At 50.6% G+C, this 12,546-nt stretch overlaps 1 protein-coding gene across 3 annotated transcripts in view; it reads right to left on the reverse strand.

The window, feature by feature from the left end:
* RHBDF1 (rhomboid 5 homolog 1) overlaps nucleotides 1-12,546 on the reverse strand; it is a 38,104-nt gene that overhangs the window by 11,348 nt on the left and 14,210 nt on the right. The window contains exons 2-6 of one of the 3 annotated variants that reach the window (XM_059826408.1): nucleotides 10,293-10,434; nucleotides 8,006-8,136; nucleotides 5,102-5,206; nucleotides 2,016-2,229; nucleotides 25-231 (exon numbers count right to left, since the gene is read on the reverse strand). In XM_059826408.1, the coding sequence (XP_059682391.1) occupies nucleotides 25-231; nucleotides 2,016-2,229; nucleotides 5,102-5,206; nucleotides 8,006-8,136; nucleotides 10,293-10,415 (780 nt within the window). In that variant the 5' untranslated portion in view covers nucleotides 10,416-10,434. The remainder of the gene's footprint in view (nucleotides 1-24; nucleotides 232-2,015; nucleotides 2,230-5,101; nucleotides 5,207-8,005; nucleotides 8,137-10,292; nucleotides 10,435-12,546) is intronic. The other 2 variants (XM_059826406.1, XM_059826407.1) reach the window with 2 other exon arrangements.

Consider the following 12,546-nt stretch of genomic DNA (forward strand, 5'->3'; position numbering starts at 1 on the left):
TCCCTGCCCTCCCACAGACAATACCTTCACCAAAGCCGCAGCTGCTCGGAAACTCATTTTGGCAACAGACTCCCGTTTCCGCCGTCGCGGGAGACGATTGAACCCTGAGCGCGAGCTGGTGAAGGAGCAGAGTGACGTGGCACCTGGCGTGATCGGTGTGTGAGGGATGCTGCAGCCATCATTGTCATCAGCCATACGGAAAGCTCGGCCACGGGCCAAGGGGTCTATGATCTGCCGAGAGAAGAAGCCCATCAGCCCATTCACCCCCAAACACTTACCTACCAAGCCCTCCTCCCTCCAAGGAAACATCTTGAGACAATGACAGTGGCCGGGCTCCTGGGACTGACCAAGAACAAGGCCGGACAGACCAACAAGCAATTCTACAATAGTGAGATACAGAATAACCTGTTGCAAGCTAAGCCCTAGTTGTAAGCCTCAAACCTAAGTCCTCAAACCTCCCCCCCTGCCCTTTTTTCTTTTCTTTTTTTTTTTCTTTTGTTAGTATTGACTATTTTCACCCAGAATGTTCCTGATGTTCACAGAGACTCCAAACCTCCTTCAGCCCTTCCTAAGCTCTTGGTTTCATTCATCTCCTGTGCCAGTGAGCTCAACAGTCAGAGAATGCACTGTCTGAACAGGAGTTTGAGAAATCCCTGAAAACAGCCATGCTCTTCCTCCAGCTAGTTTCCTTTCTGGTACTGGACAGCCCAGGACTTAAGCAGTATCCTGTTGAAGCTTAACTGTATATTTACATCTGTTTCCATTAACTAAGTTATAACAGCTGGAAAAAGCAGGCAAGCTTCCGGAAGCTGCAAGCCCTTCTTTGGGACTCTTCAGGCCAAAGCTCCCACTTCTTCCAAACATACGAATTAACCCAATGAAAATACTGCCTTCAGCTACAAACCTTGCCTCTGTCCTTACATCATCACAGCTGTGGTTGCCATAAGACTTCTATGCTTTATCCTAATGTTTTATGAGGTTTTTTTTTAATCCACAGTTGCACACTCAACAGGAAGCTTTATGGGCTTACACCTACTGATACCATGTTCTGATTTAATGTAGCCCACATAGAGCCCAACAATATTTCTGAGTCTCCTGTGACCAAAGGCTAACAGCAAGACACTTCAGCTAGTAAGAAAGCAGGAAAGAGCACAACAAGGTGAAACTTGATTGAAAGATGCACAATATTCTCCTCTGCTTCAGTGATGCAGCCAGGCTTCGGGTCACAGACTAACCTGCTTCGGAAGGAATTTGTTTCCCCACTTGCCCAGGTTGCAGTGGGGCTCACTAATGCCCGGTAATCAACCACGTTGACTACTATCGCTGACTAGAGCAAAGGGACAAGCTGGGATAATGTGGGTTAGTTCTGAAGTGCTGGCGACTGGATGTGCTTGACTGCGTCCTGTCCCCTAGGGTCACACTTGAAGGTAGCGAGTAGGGGGCTACCAGATGCCCTTTGCAGGCACCCAAACCCATTTCTGAGGACCCATGAGCAGAGCTGTAGTACCACTGATGCAAGAAACACTTTTCAAAGTCCTAAAACATAACCAGATTTCTATAAGGACAGTAGCTGTGCTACTGCCTACATTCTGCTTGGGACAAGGATCCACTAGGCAAGTGTCCTGAGTGATACCAGGCTTGTTACCATATATTGGGGTCCAGGATACTGGCCACTCTGTGTACAACAGAATTTTGTCCTTGCAAAATGGCAGCAAAAAGCCTGAGCTGAGAGCTCTTGGACATGCTGCACACATCTAATCAGAACCATAGTCACAACGTGACAAACACAGCTCTGTCACCAACAGCTGAGGGATCTCAGCCAATGAGACCAGGAGGGTCTCCCCTCTGAAGGAGGGAGTCTGCCAAACTGTATCTGAGACTTGGGAAGCGTCAGAGCATGGAGCCCAGACATGTTCAGGCAGAACTAAGCCCACAGATAGGTCACAGCTGCCAAAGTGGTAAAGACACTGTGCAGGAAGCTCACAATGGCCTTGACTCTGTCCAAGGTTACTCACCTTTTGCATGCCCAGCTGGCAGGGCCCAACATAGAGTGGAGGGGGAGTCTCTGTGCTTGTTAGAGAAATATTGTCCTGACTGGGCAAGTCCATTTCCCGGATGACCTGAGGTTTCAGCTTCCCATACCGCAGACTGCAGTGGCGGAGGCTCTTTCTCTGCCATTTCTGAGTAGCGTCGCTGTCTTTGCTCACCCCAAACCAGTCCGCTGTGCCTCTGAAAGATGCCAGCATACAAGTGCAAAGAAGCATTATGTTTGCTTGGACAATGCATATGAAAAGACAAAATCCTTCTAGCCCACCCCAGTTCAAAGGCAGGCAGAACTCTTCCCCATGAGCATCTCGAGGCCTGTCCTCAGCTGGTTTTAGCACCCTGACAGATGCTGGCCAGAAATGTTCAACCACCAACATTGAACATTCTGTCTCTTAAGACAGGAAAAATGACAGGAAAGATTCACTGTGTGTAAAGGACAGTTTGTTCTGTGTTTTTCTAAAAAGAAAGAAAAAGAGATGGAACAGAAATTCAGAAAAGAACTTGGTGAAAGGGTTTTTTTTCTTTAAAATCCGTCTATTGAAAACACTTACCGTCTGCAGGCCAGCTCTAGGTCCCCATTGTGGGACTGTACTGTTTCATGACTCTGTAGCTTCTCCCAAGAGCCACCAGAATTCACGGTTCTCTCCCAGCCTCCCCCACCACCACTCCCAGGATATCTCTAACTTCTCCATCTCGCGCTGCAGGGTTTCCATCCTCCTCAAAGGTAACCTTAATGGCAAATGTTTGCTGTGGTCCTGATCTCTGCTGAGGCAGACACACACAGCTGCTGGCTGCAGAAGTAGGAGCGCAAGGTTGCAGCCGCGAGGTAGGTTTGCCGCCAAGTGGCTGCTGTCACGGAAGAGCACTGGATCAGAAGCAAAATCCCAAGGAAAGCAGAGAGGGATTGGGATAAGTCAGACTAACAACCTACTTCAAATACTGCAGGACAGCTGGTACCCTACAAAGATCATCACAGCCCTGCCAAGCCTTTCCCACTGTAGTTAATCCTTCCTCAGGAGATGACAAGCTGTGTCAGCTTACAGTTGTTTGGCCCAGGTGTCAGAACCTGAAAGTCCTTCCAAGCCAAACCTGAAACCCTGGCCTCAGGCCCCCTGCTCAGGGGCAGGATTTCCAGCTGCTGAGAAACAAGACCTCACAGATCACAAAGGGAGTATTAAAACGTACACTGGAGTAAAGGCTGGGTTAAATCTAGAATTAGGTCACACAGGGAAACTGAGTCAGTGCACTGGAGACAGGAAACCAGTCCTGTGTTTTGTACCCTACTGAGCAAAAATACCATCAACCAACAGATGAAGGTGTCCTGCCACCATGTAAAAAGAGGTGAATTCAAAACGCACAGCATCTCCAGCTAAAGCCTCCAGATGCAGACCACCACGCATTGCCCTCAGCCCTCCCCATTCTCCCAACAATCCAGAACAGACCCTTCAGTGGGCAGAAGATCAAGTGGGCCATTGCTAGATCTCACCTGACCTCACTGACCCAAATGTCTCCAAATGCCTCCAGCAAGTCAAGAGGGTCTGGACCTCAGAGACAGGGCTGTGTGCAGAACTCAGAGCACTGCTCTGCTCCCACGGACCCACACCTCATCAGAGCAATCTTTGTCCCCGTTCAGAGCAGAAGGGCCTAGCATCAGCATCTGGCATGACAGACCCGAACCAAGGCTATAGCACAGAGGTAATGCTCTGGCCGTGCAGATGCACAGGCACAACACACGCCACAAAACAGTCTTACAACTCAGAGGGCTTCTCATAGACTGCCATAACCAATATTTCAACACCCAGGTGGCCTTGGGTGACAAGCCCGTACATGGGGCCACTCCTCAAAGGGAGAGGACTGAGGGTTGTTTGTGCCCCTGTGAGTCTGTTGATGAAAGGTCCATTGCACCAACAGCAGCCTCAGAGCCCTCTGAAACTGTGCTCCTGCTACGCTGGAAGGTCCTGCTTTGCATCATGAGGACCACTCCTGAACTGCCAGAGACCACTGCTGGTCCATGGACCAGGGTAAAGAGCTGTCCTACTCTCTGATCATAGTCAAGATAGTCCAGGAGACCCAACTACAGAGTTTAGGGTATCTGGAACACCCTGGGAAGATGCTGGACACCCCCATCCAGCTGGGGAGCCCCATCACGTCCTACAGACTCCATGAAGCACTGTAACAAGCAATGAACCAACATCAGCAGCCAGCTCTCACTCTTCTACCACATTGAGCTAACCAGCTCTGAAAGCCCAAGACCAAACGCAAGCCGTCGCCAAAGGCGGTCACAGTGCCAGAGTGGCATCTGGCCAAGGGTAGCAGTGAGGAAGGCAGGATGGGAATGGACTCCTGGGCATTAGGTCCAGTCCTTGCCATGCACAAAGGCACATTGTCTGTCTGATTTTAAAGTTTACTGAGCTCCAGCCTCGGGGTGGTTGTTGATGGGCCCTTGCGCCCTGGACTCCTGGAGTGGCTCATCTCCTTGGTGCTAAGTAAACGAAGACCTCCACCTCAAAAAGAAGACAGTCACATTTGGATTAGAAAAAGCCATGATGTCAACAGGGAAAGAGTGGATGCTCTATTCCATTCACCAGCTTCTGAGCCCCGTCTGGACCAACATGACTAGCATCTGTTCAGTGCTGCTTCCTCTCCTTCCCCTTCTGCTCCAAGGAGGCTTTGGGGCCAACATATGCATACGCCACATGTTGCGTTGATGCTAGCAAAGGCAGGCTGCGCTACGGCTGCCCTGGGGAAATATTCCAGCTACGGTGAACACCAGGAGGTTGACAGCTTGTTAGGAAAGGCAGGAGGGAGTGAGGCTGGCAGGTGGACAGCTTGTTAGTCCATGCTACTTACTGACAGCAACCTACGTATTTAGTAGGAGTGACAATTGTTTTTTGTTAGAAGCACACTTGAACTTTCTCACTCCCACCTGTTTGTAGGCCTCCTGGCCAGCCCTGGGAAGGCAACGTGGTCCCAGCAACAGCCAGAATCTGTGCAGTTCACAACAGCCCTTGCACACACATGCAGGGGTGGGTTTCACACTCAGTGCTACCAGTACCTGAAAAACGATCGGGGCAGGGACTGCCGCTTTCTCAGGGAACTCCTGCCCACCCGGTGCCCATGAATGGGCATGGTCTGACTCCTTTGAAACCGTACCTGTCTGCTGCAAAGAAAAGAGAGCTGAAGGGAAGGAGCCTGCAGGGCTGTGGAGGAGCAGCGACCTGCATCCAACACCTCCCCATCTCCCTCCATAGCCCCATTGGCAGCAGTTGTGCCACACTGCACGTGACAGTGGCCTCCATCTGAGAGCATGACCTAAGAGAAACAACCAAACTCAAGCCACAGAACACCATCTTTGAACCCAGGAGGCTGCTGAAGCCTTTTGGTCCATCTGCACCTCTGATGTATGTCTCCCATTGCTCTTGAAGATACCAGGGATACTTCAGTCCCCCTTAACACATAGACCTCTGTGATCTGCCTTCTTCTGCCCAGACGCCCAGCTACAGATCCCACTGCCTGACTTTGGACACCGGAGTGTGAAACCACGGAGGTGTCAGCAGGCTGAGATAGGATCTGCTTAGACACAGGTGTTTGATGCTACTGGAAGTGCCCTGGACCCATTCTGGTTGACCCTGGCAGGATCTTGCCCGGTGCACAGGTATCTGTGCCACATCTGTGCCACATCTGTGCCTTGCATGGACATCTTGGACACCCTGGGAGACTGGAAGTGGTGTTAGATGCCTAAACTCAGACACATGAATCACTCCCATGCCATGTTCTGGACCACACAGGCTTGACCTTAGGCTCACAGTTGATCTGTATCACCCCAGGGAACAGGATGGTATGGAGTCCTGCTTCCAGAACAGTTTCACATTCTGTGCATCCTGGGGGCTGTGTTAAGCAGAAGGCCTGGTAATCAGCCTCCCTGGACTCACAAAACAAATCCCCAAGACACCTTTACGGATGCATGGTCTGCAACTCTCCATTGCACCCCTAGCTCTGCTAAACAGAGCACAGGTTTTTAGGCCTTTCCTTCGTACTTTCCAGTTCCCTGTCCTTGTTTCTGATCCACTTATTTCATGCTTTTATTGCTAGTGTCATGTCATGTGTGCATTTCCTGCAGTTCTGCCCCTTGGAAAGTCCTTCCCATTGCTGCACCGGCTCTCCTACCCACATCCCACAGCACTCTGTAGAAGTCGCCCACAAGCTGCGAGTCCTCCAGGAGGAAGACTTGGTCACCCCTGTGCTGCACAACAGCCTGCATGAGACAATTCAGCACTGCAAAATAGCATTGAACCCCCCACATACATACTCTGAGCAGGAGGCTCCCAGGACTTCCAAAACCATTTCTGTACCTCTAGGCCACTCCCGGTAGGACTGCATGTACTCCCAGAGTACAAAATGCCAAGCACAGGCAGGAATGCAGTCACCAACCTGAGTCCCAGCACTGCCATTACAGCCTGGGCAGGCAAGAGGAAGACATGTCACAGGGTCTGCTGGTGCAACAGCCACACGTGTCTGCCCACCACCCTAATGCTAGGCAGGACATTAGCATCTCCCTCAGCGTGCAGGAGCTTCACCACCATTATCCAGCACTCCTTGCTTGCTCACTGTAGCTCCATATGCCTTGTCTGTCTTACAGTGTAGTAGCACTTGGGGCAAATTTGTTGCCCCAGCACCAAAGTGGCTCACAGTTCCCCAACCTCTCCACCCTACACACAAGCTGCATGTTGTGAGGACCTCTGGGGGAGAAGGTTACCCTGGCCCTCCCGCACAATGCTTCTTGTCAGGGCCTCCGCAGCGCCTTCCCAGGACATTCCCTCATCTTTGACATGCTCTTGCCTAATTGTCCTGGCAAGGAGCGGGACAAGGGCAGGGAGGTGAGGGAAGAGGCAGTCTAGGTGTGCAAGGATAGCCTCAGGCAGACACAGAAGTTGCCCACAGCCCTGAAAACAACAGACACTGCTTCATGGCTCAGCCCTCCCAACCTCGCAAGAAGCAAGATCACAGAGAGCTGCTGCGGGAGAGCTTCACCACCAACGCAGCTGGGGAACGTCTGAGGCAAAGGAAAACAGTGCGTAGGAGGTCAGTCTCTCCCGTAGCTGGAAAGTTGCTCCTTTGTGAGTGGGCGAAGCCTGGCTGGCTGAAAGTGCCCCTGACCTGTGGAGCTCCAGGGATGCTCCTGGGATCCAGGCAGGCCTGACACACTGCCAGGGATACAAGCCAGGCATCTCAGGAGAGCAGCTGGGAGAGCCACTCCCTTTGGACAAACTGGGATAAGCCTTTGCCACGGGGAGGGAAGGAGCATCCAGCTGTGTGGCCGTGTCTCAGAGACCCCTGAGTTGTTGAGACAAATTATAACCCTCCTCTGTGCAAGCGTGGGGGACAGGATCGGAGCAGCCTCTCCCTACTCTCCATTACCCCCCATAGCCATCTCAAGAACCTGCCAATGAGCTAGTGCTAGGAGCCAAGCTGCTGAGAGCCCTGGACTGCTCAGGATGGGCTTCTGCCTCCCCCAGCAATCACATGCTCTCAGATACTGCACCAAAGCAAGCCCAGCACACCACATCATAGAGTCTCAGCTAAACATCAGGACCTGAGGCATCCTGTTACTCAGAAACAACCAGCTCCCTGGGACATGGGGACAGTCAAAATTTGTCTCTAGGTGGCAAGAACCATTCATTGTCCTGATTACCACAATCTTCCTCCCAGGACTTGTCACCTCACTTACTAAAGACAGGCAATATAGCAGCACTGGGCTTATATATTGGGGACCTATCTGCACCCACCCTCTTCCACAACCTCATGATAGATAACAAGGGAGACCACCTAATCCCGCTGTGATAGCGTGCCACTTAAGTGCCAGGCAATGGGACAAGCAGAGGACCATAAATCCACAAATAAAGGATGGCAATGGATGGCAGAGTCCACTAAAGCAGGCTCCACGAACTCAGTGTCTTACCTCTTGATGGTCTGGGTGATTGAGGTCTGTCGTTGTAGCACCGGTCTCCTCACTTCATTAGGCAGGGAGGGCACACGGCTGTTGTCAGCGGGCATGCTCACGCTTCGCAGAAAGGCCTGACGTCTCGTTGGCTGCGAAGAAAACCAGGAGGGGAGTCAGTGTTCTCAGAGTGATGCTCTACAAGGCCAGTCAGGTTGTGAAACATCTAGTTAGCGATTCAACAGCTGCCCAACACCCCAACCACAAGCTGGGTGCATGCAGCTGGGCAGCAAAATCAGGCTAACAAGGGCTGTGTTCATGTTAGCCAGGAATGGCTCTGCAGAACAGAACAGTTAGCATCAAGGACGCAGCATCTGTGTGTTGCGGTGGGTCTCAGTTCAGACTGGCTCTAGCCTGGCCCATGGACTGATGTCCATTTGTAGACGGGGTGTATTACATGAGCTCCTGCAACATATCCTCCTGGCTTTTTTATAGCCAGAAGAACCCAGATCACACACTCCTAGACCTCTCCACAAGGTGAAGAGAAGCACAGTGACAGTTGTTTCATAAGTGACTCTGGATCTGCATTAAAAGCCTGCGAGAGCTGTGGGTGGGTCTGTGCTGTGGCTGTGCCTGGTGCAGGCTAAGCAAGCTGAGAAAGCCACACTGGTTTTGTTCATAACCTAATTGTCTGGACACACGCAGGTCTGAAAGTCACCTACCAAATATGACACAACTCACCAGACTGTTCTCAGCTCATACAACTGCCTCCCCAGGGCTGCTCTGGATTAATTTTTCATCAGCTTGGCAGAGACACCATCTCCCATTTGTAAAATGTAGGCTGAGCAGGCTGTCCCTCTGCCAAGTGAAGCCCTGATCAACTGTTTCTCTGGTCAGGCATTGTCTCTGCATCAAGACTATTTGCTACTCCAGCCCCTCTAGCCCAGAAAGCTAATAATTTCCACTAATCTTAACATTTTTGTTATGTTTTCTGTGAAAACAAAGCATAGATACTCAGGTTATAAGCCAAAGGAGCCCATTATGCACTCTTATCCTGACAGCCTGTGCTGTGCACACCTGACCTCCAAAGAACATCACCTCTGCCAGCTTCAATCATAAGTACAGAGTGTCTCTCCAGAAGGTGCCCAGCTGGATTTAGAGATTTCAGGTAAGAGAACATCCATCAAAGCCTTAAATAAGTGATTTGGAAGGTTTCAACCTGCACTGTTAAAACCCTGCATTCCACTTCTAATCCCTGCAGACTGAACCCCGATCACTTTCCTTCCAAGGGAAGACCAGGACCAAGATTTATCTGCCAGAAGCTGTCACATAACTGAAGTGCATTTTAGTCCCTGGATCAAGGAATGGCAAAGAGGTCAGTCCTTGCTATTCCAAGTGCAACATAAGTTCCCTCTTAAGACAAGCTTGTCCTCAATTCCCCTCCAGGGAAGCTGTATAACCCTCCATTTCTCTGATGGCTAAACCGTTCTTTCACATAAGCAGCTGAACCCAGGCACTGCACCCCACCCACGGAGCTGGTAGTAACAACCCTCCGGCTCTGCCTTTGGTGCAGGTAGTCTCTGTTCCTGCAGTAAGGTCACACGAGCAGCCAGCAATCATCCTACCCAGGTCTTACTTGTACATGAGTTTTTGCCACCTTGTAGCAGAAATTCCTGTTACTCTTCCTGTTCCCAGCACAAATATGGATGTTTTGCTCTCATACTTCACACAGTTATTACCCTATCACCCCATCTCTACTTCACCACTCTTCAATGTTACTTATTTCTCATCCCACATGATTTTCGTATGTTCCTCATGCTGGTAACAGCTTTGTGTTGCCAGTAACTGTTCTTTCTCTGCTGTTACTGATGAGACCCTGTCATTATCTTGGCTATTCATAAGTCAGATTTATTCCCTGCTCATTTCAGCACAAGCTCCAGCACTTCCAGGCCCTCACGTTTGTCTAGGAGCCCTTCACTCCTCCAGTCCCCTTAAGAAATGCTTGTTTGAATACCTCACTCCATATCCCCCAGCCAGGACACTTTTCACAATCCCCACATCCAGTCACATCCACTGATCTGAGCACATCAGCAACCCACCCTCATCCCTCCCACATACCCTTCAAGGGGGAGTTAATTACTGATCATAAATTTACCCAATGACTCTGCCCCTTCTCATGTGGCCTCATGAACTGCCATCACACGCTGCCTTTCTCTCAGCCAGGACTGCTGGAGACCAAGGGCACAGGCATGCTCTCAGCGCAGTGGGGCTCTGCACACCCCCTCCCTCCTGCCCCCAGCCTCTGTACCTGCACAGGCTGGGGCTCTTCGGGCACTGACACAGGCACCGGCACCGGGATGTCCAGTTTTAACCATGGTGGCTTCTTCCGCTGTAAACTGCTCGTGCTGTCGTGTCGCACCTCCGACATCATCCCACGTTTGTCCTCAGGCCTAGGAGAGGGGAGAAATCACAGTCAGGAGGGGGCCAGGCTCATCCCTGACACCGTACGTGCCGGCAGGGCCGAGCAGAGTGCCGTCCTCCAGGCTGTGACTGATGGGACCCAAGCCCCACGTTGGACGACTTCCCAAACTCCTCGTGAGGGTTCCAGTGTCACAGCTTGTGTCCGTGCTGGTCAGCCAGGACCAGGCACTCAGAGGACATGGTGCGTTTCTAAGGCCTGCAGGACCTCAAGGCAGGTGCCAGAGACCGCAGTCACAAGTTTGAGAGTCACCTCCCATTAAGATTTTTGCTGAGACTACTGTGAGATCCAGATTCCTTAAGAACCAGTCATGAATTAAATCTTAATGAGATCTGGATCCAGTCCAACCAGCTAAGTAACTACAGTACCAAAAGCCACTGACCTCCCTCTAAAAACAGCTTCTGACTCACACAGACAGCCTTGCCCACCCAAAGCCAAGCACCACACTTTCCTACCTAACTACTACTTAGCAATTAGCAAGTGGCCATTTCTCATTGCTGGTTCTAATCTCTTTTAAATGTAGTCATTTTCTAGAAACACGACATTGCGCACAGAGTAATACAAGTACAGCATGAACATTAGAGAACTGGCACCAATCCTGAACTAAGAGTGGGTTTCATACATAAATAATAATGATATGGTATTTAAATAAAAACCGCCGTGTTACCAAAACGCCAAAGTAACCAGAGTGACTCACTCTCATCTTGCCCACTCTACTGCACTGCAACTTTCTCCTCCTGTTTAGGTTGCATGCAGTGGGACAGGGACCATGCGACTCTTTCAGGCTGGCAGAGCACCTACTTTACTGTGCACGCTCAGAGAAACAATTAAGGAAATAGATTTCATTGGAGGGAGATCAGCTCAGAGACCTCCACAGGTACCTTCCAATGTAAGTTATTCTACAAGCCCATATTTCTTCCTCTCTTAGCACACACACAACTGCAAGCTAGCAGTGGGAAGCACGTGTGCTGAATGAGACAACAGATCCAGTTCCCTCCCAGCTCCCTCCTTGCGTTGTCCTAGGCCACAGATCCCACAGGGGACAAAAAAAAAATAAAAATCAAGAGCCCCAGCCTCTTCCTCCACCGTGGTGGACAGATGGAATAAGCATCCAGTTAACTTAGCAGACACACATGATTTGAAAGGGAGTAGGAGAAAAGCTCTCTGTTTGGATAAAAACTCAGTGCTCTTACAATGTTAACACAGTCAATTTATTTTAAATGCACAATGAGTTTAATATGCAAGGATTCTTCCTTGAGAGTGGCCAAGTCCTAGGACAGGACCACAGGCAGAGGGACCTCCATCCTTGGAGACATTTGGCACTCAACCAAACGAGGCCCTGAGCAGCCTGAATCATCCCTGCCTTGCACAGCAGCTGAACCAGACAACCTGCAAAGGTCCCTCCCAACCTAAATTAGACACTGGTTCTCTGAAACACGTGCTGCCTTTCACAGCATTTCCACCATATTCCCACAGCTCACTGCAGCTGCTCTGGGAAAGGGAGCTGCACAAACGGTGACACCACCGCAAAAGATACATTGGGGGCGGGGGTGGAAATAGGGCAACAAAAGGGAGTGGGGGGGGATCTGGATTGGGTTAGAAGAAGAGAATCTTATAAACGGAGCTGAAGACCAGCTGCTAGCTCAGTCGCCCAAGCTGGGCTGGCTGCCAGGAGCGCTGCGCTCAGCTGAGCCGGAACGACAGAAAGGGAGGACTCAGCTGTAGGTGGATGAAGGTTGGGTTTCAGCAAATACCACAGGCCCCCAAAAGTCTGGGAATTCATGATCTAGCCTGTACAGACACGCCCTTCATACATGCACCACAGTCCTGTGTGCACAGATACAGTGCCGTACATTAGAGGGACACAATTCCTTCCTTCCCTCCATCCCTAGCCACAGGGGTGACTAAATGCATCTGTTCTAACTTCCTATAAGATGAGAATAGTGAGAGTATTAGGGGAACTCCCACCTGCTCTTGGTAAGGGTAAATCCACTATGAGACAGCTTTCGGTCTTGCATACAAAATGGGCAAACTTGTCTTCATGGTGAGGTCAGAAAGCAACACAGATTTCTCCTAACTGAAA

The sequence above is a fragment of the Gavia stellata genome, chromosome 18 (assembly GCF_030936135.1).
Source record: "Gavia stellata isolate bGavSte3 chromosome 18, bGavSte3.hap2, whole genome shotgun sequence".
NCBI lineage: Eukaryota > Metazoa > Chordata > Aves > Gaviiformes > Gaviidae > Gavia > Gavia stellata.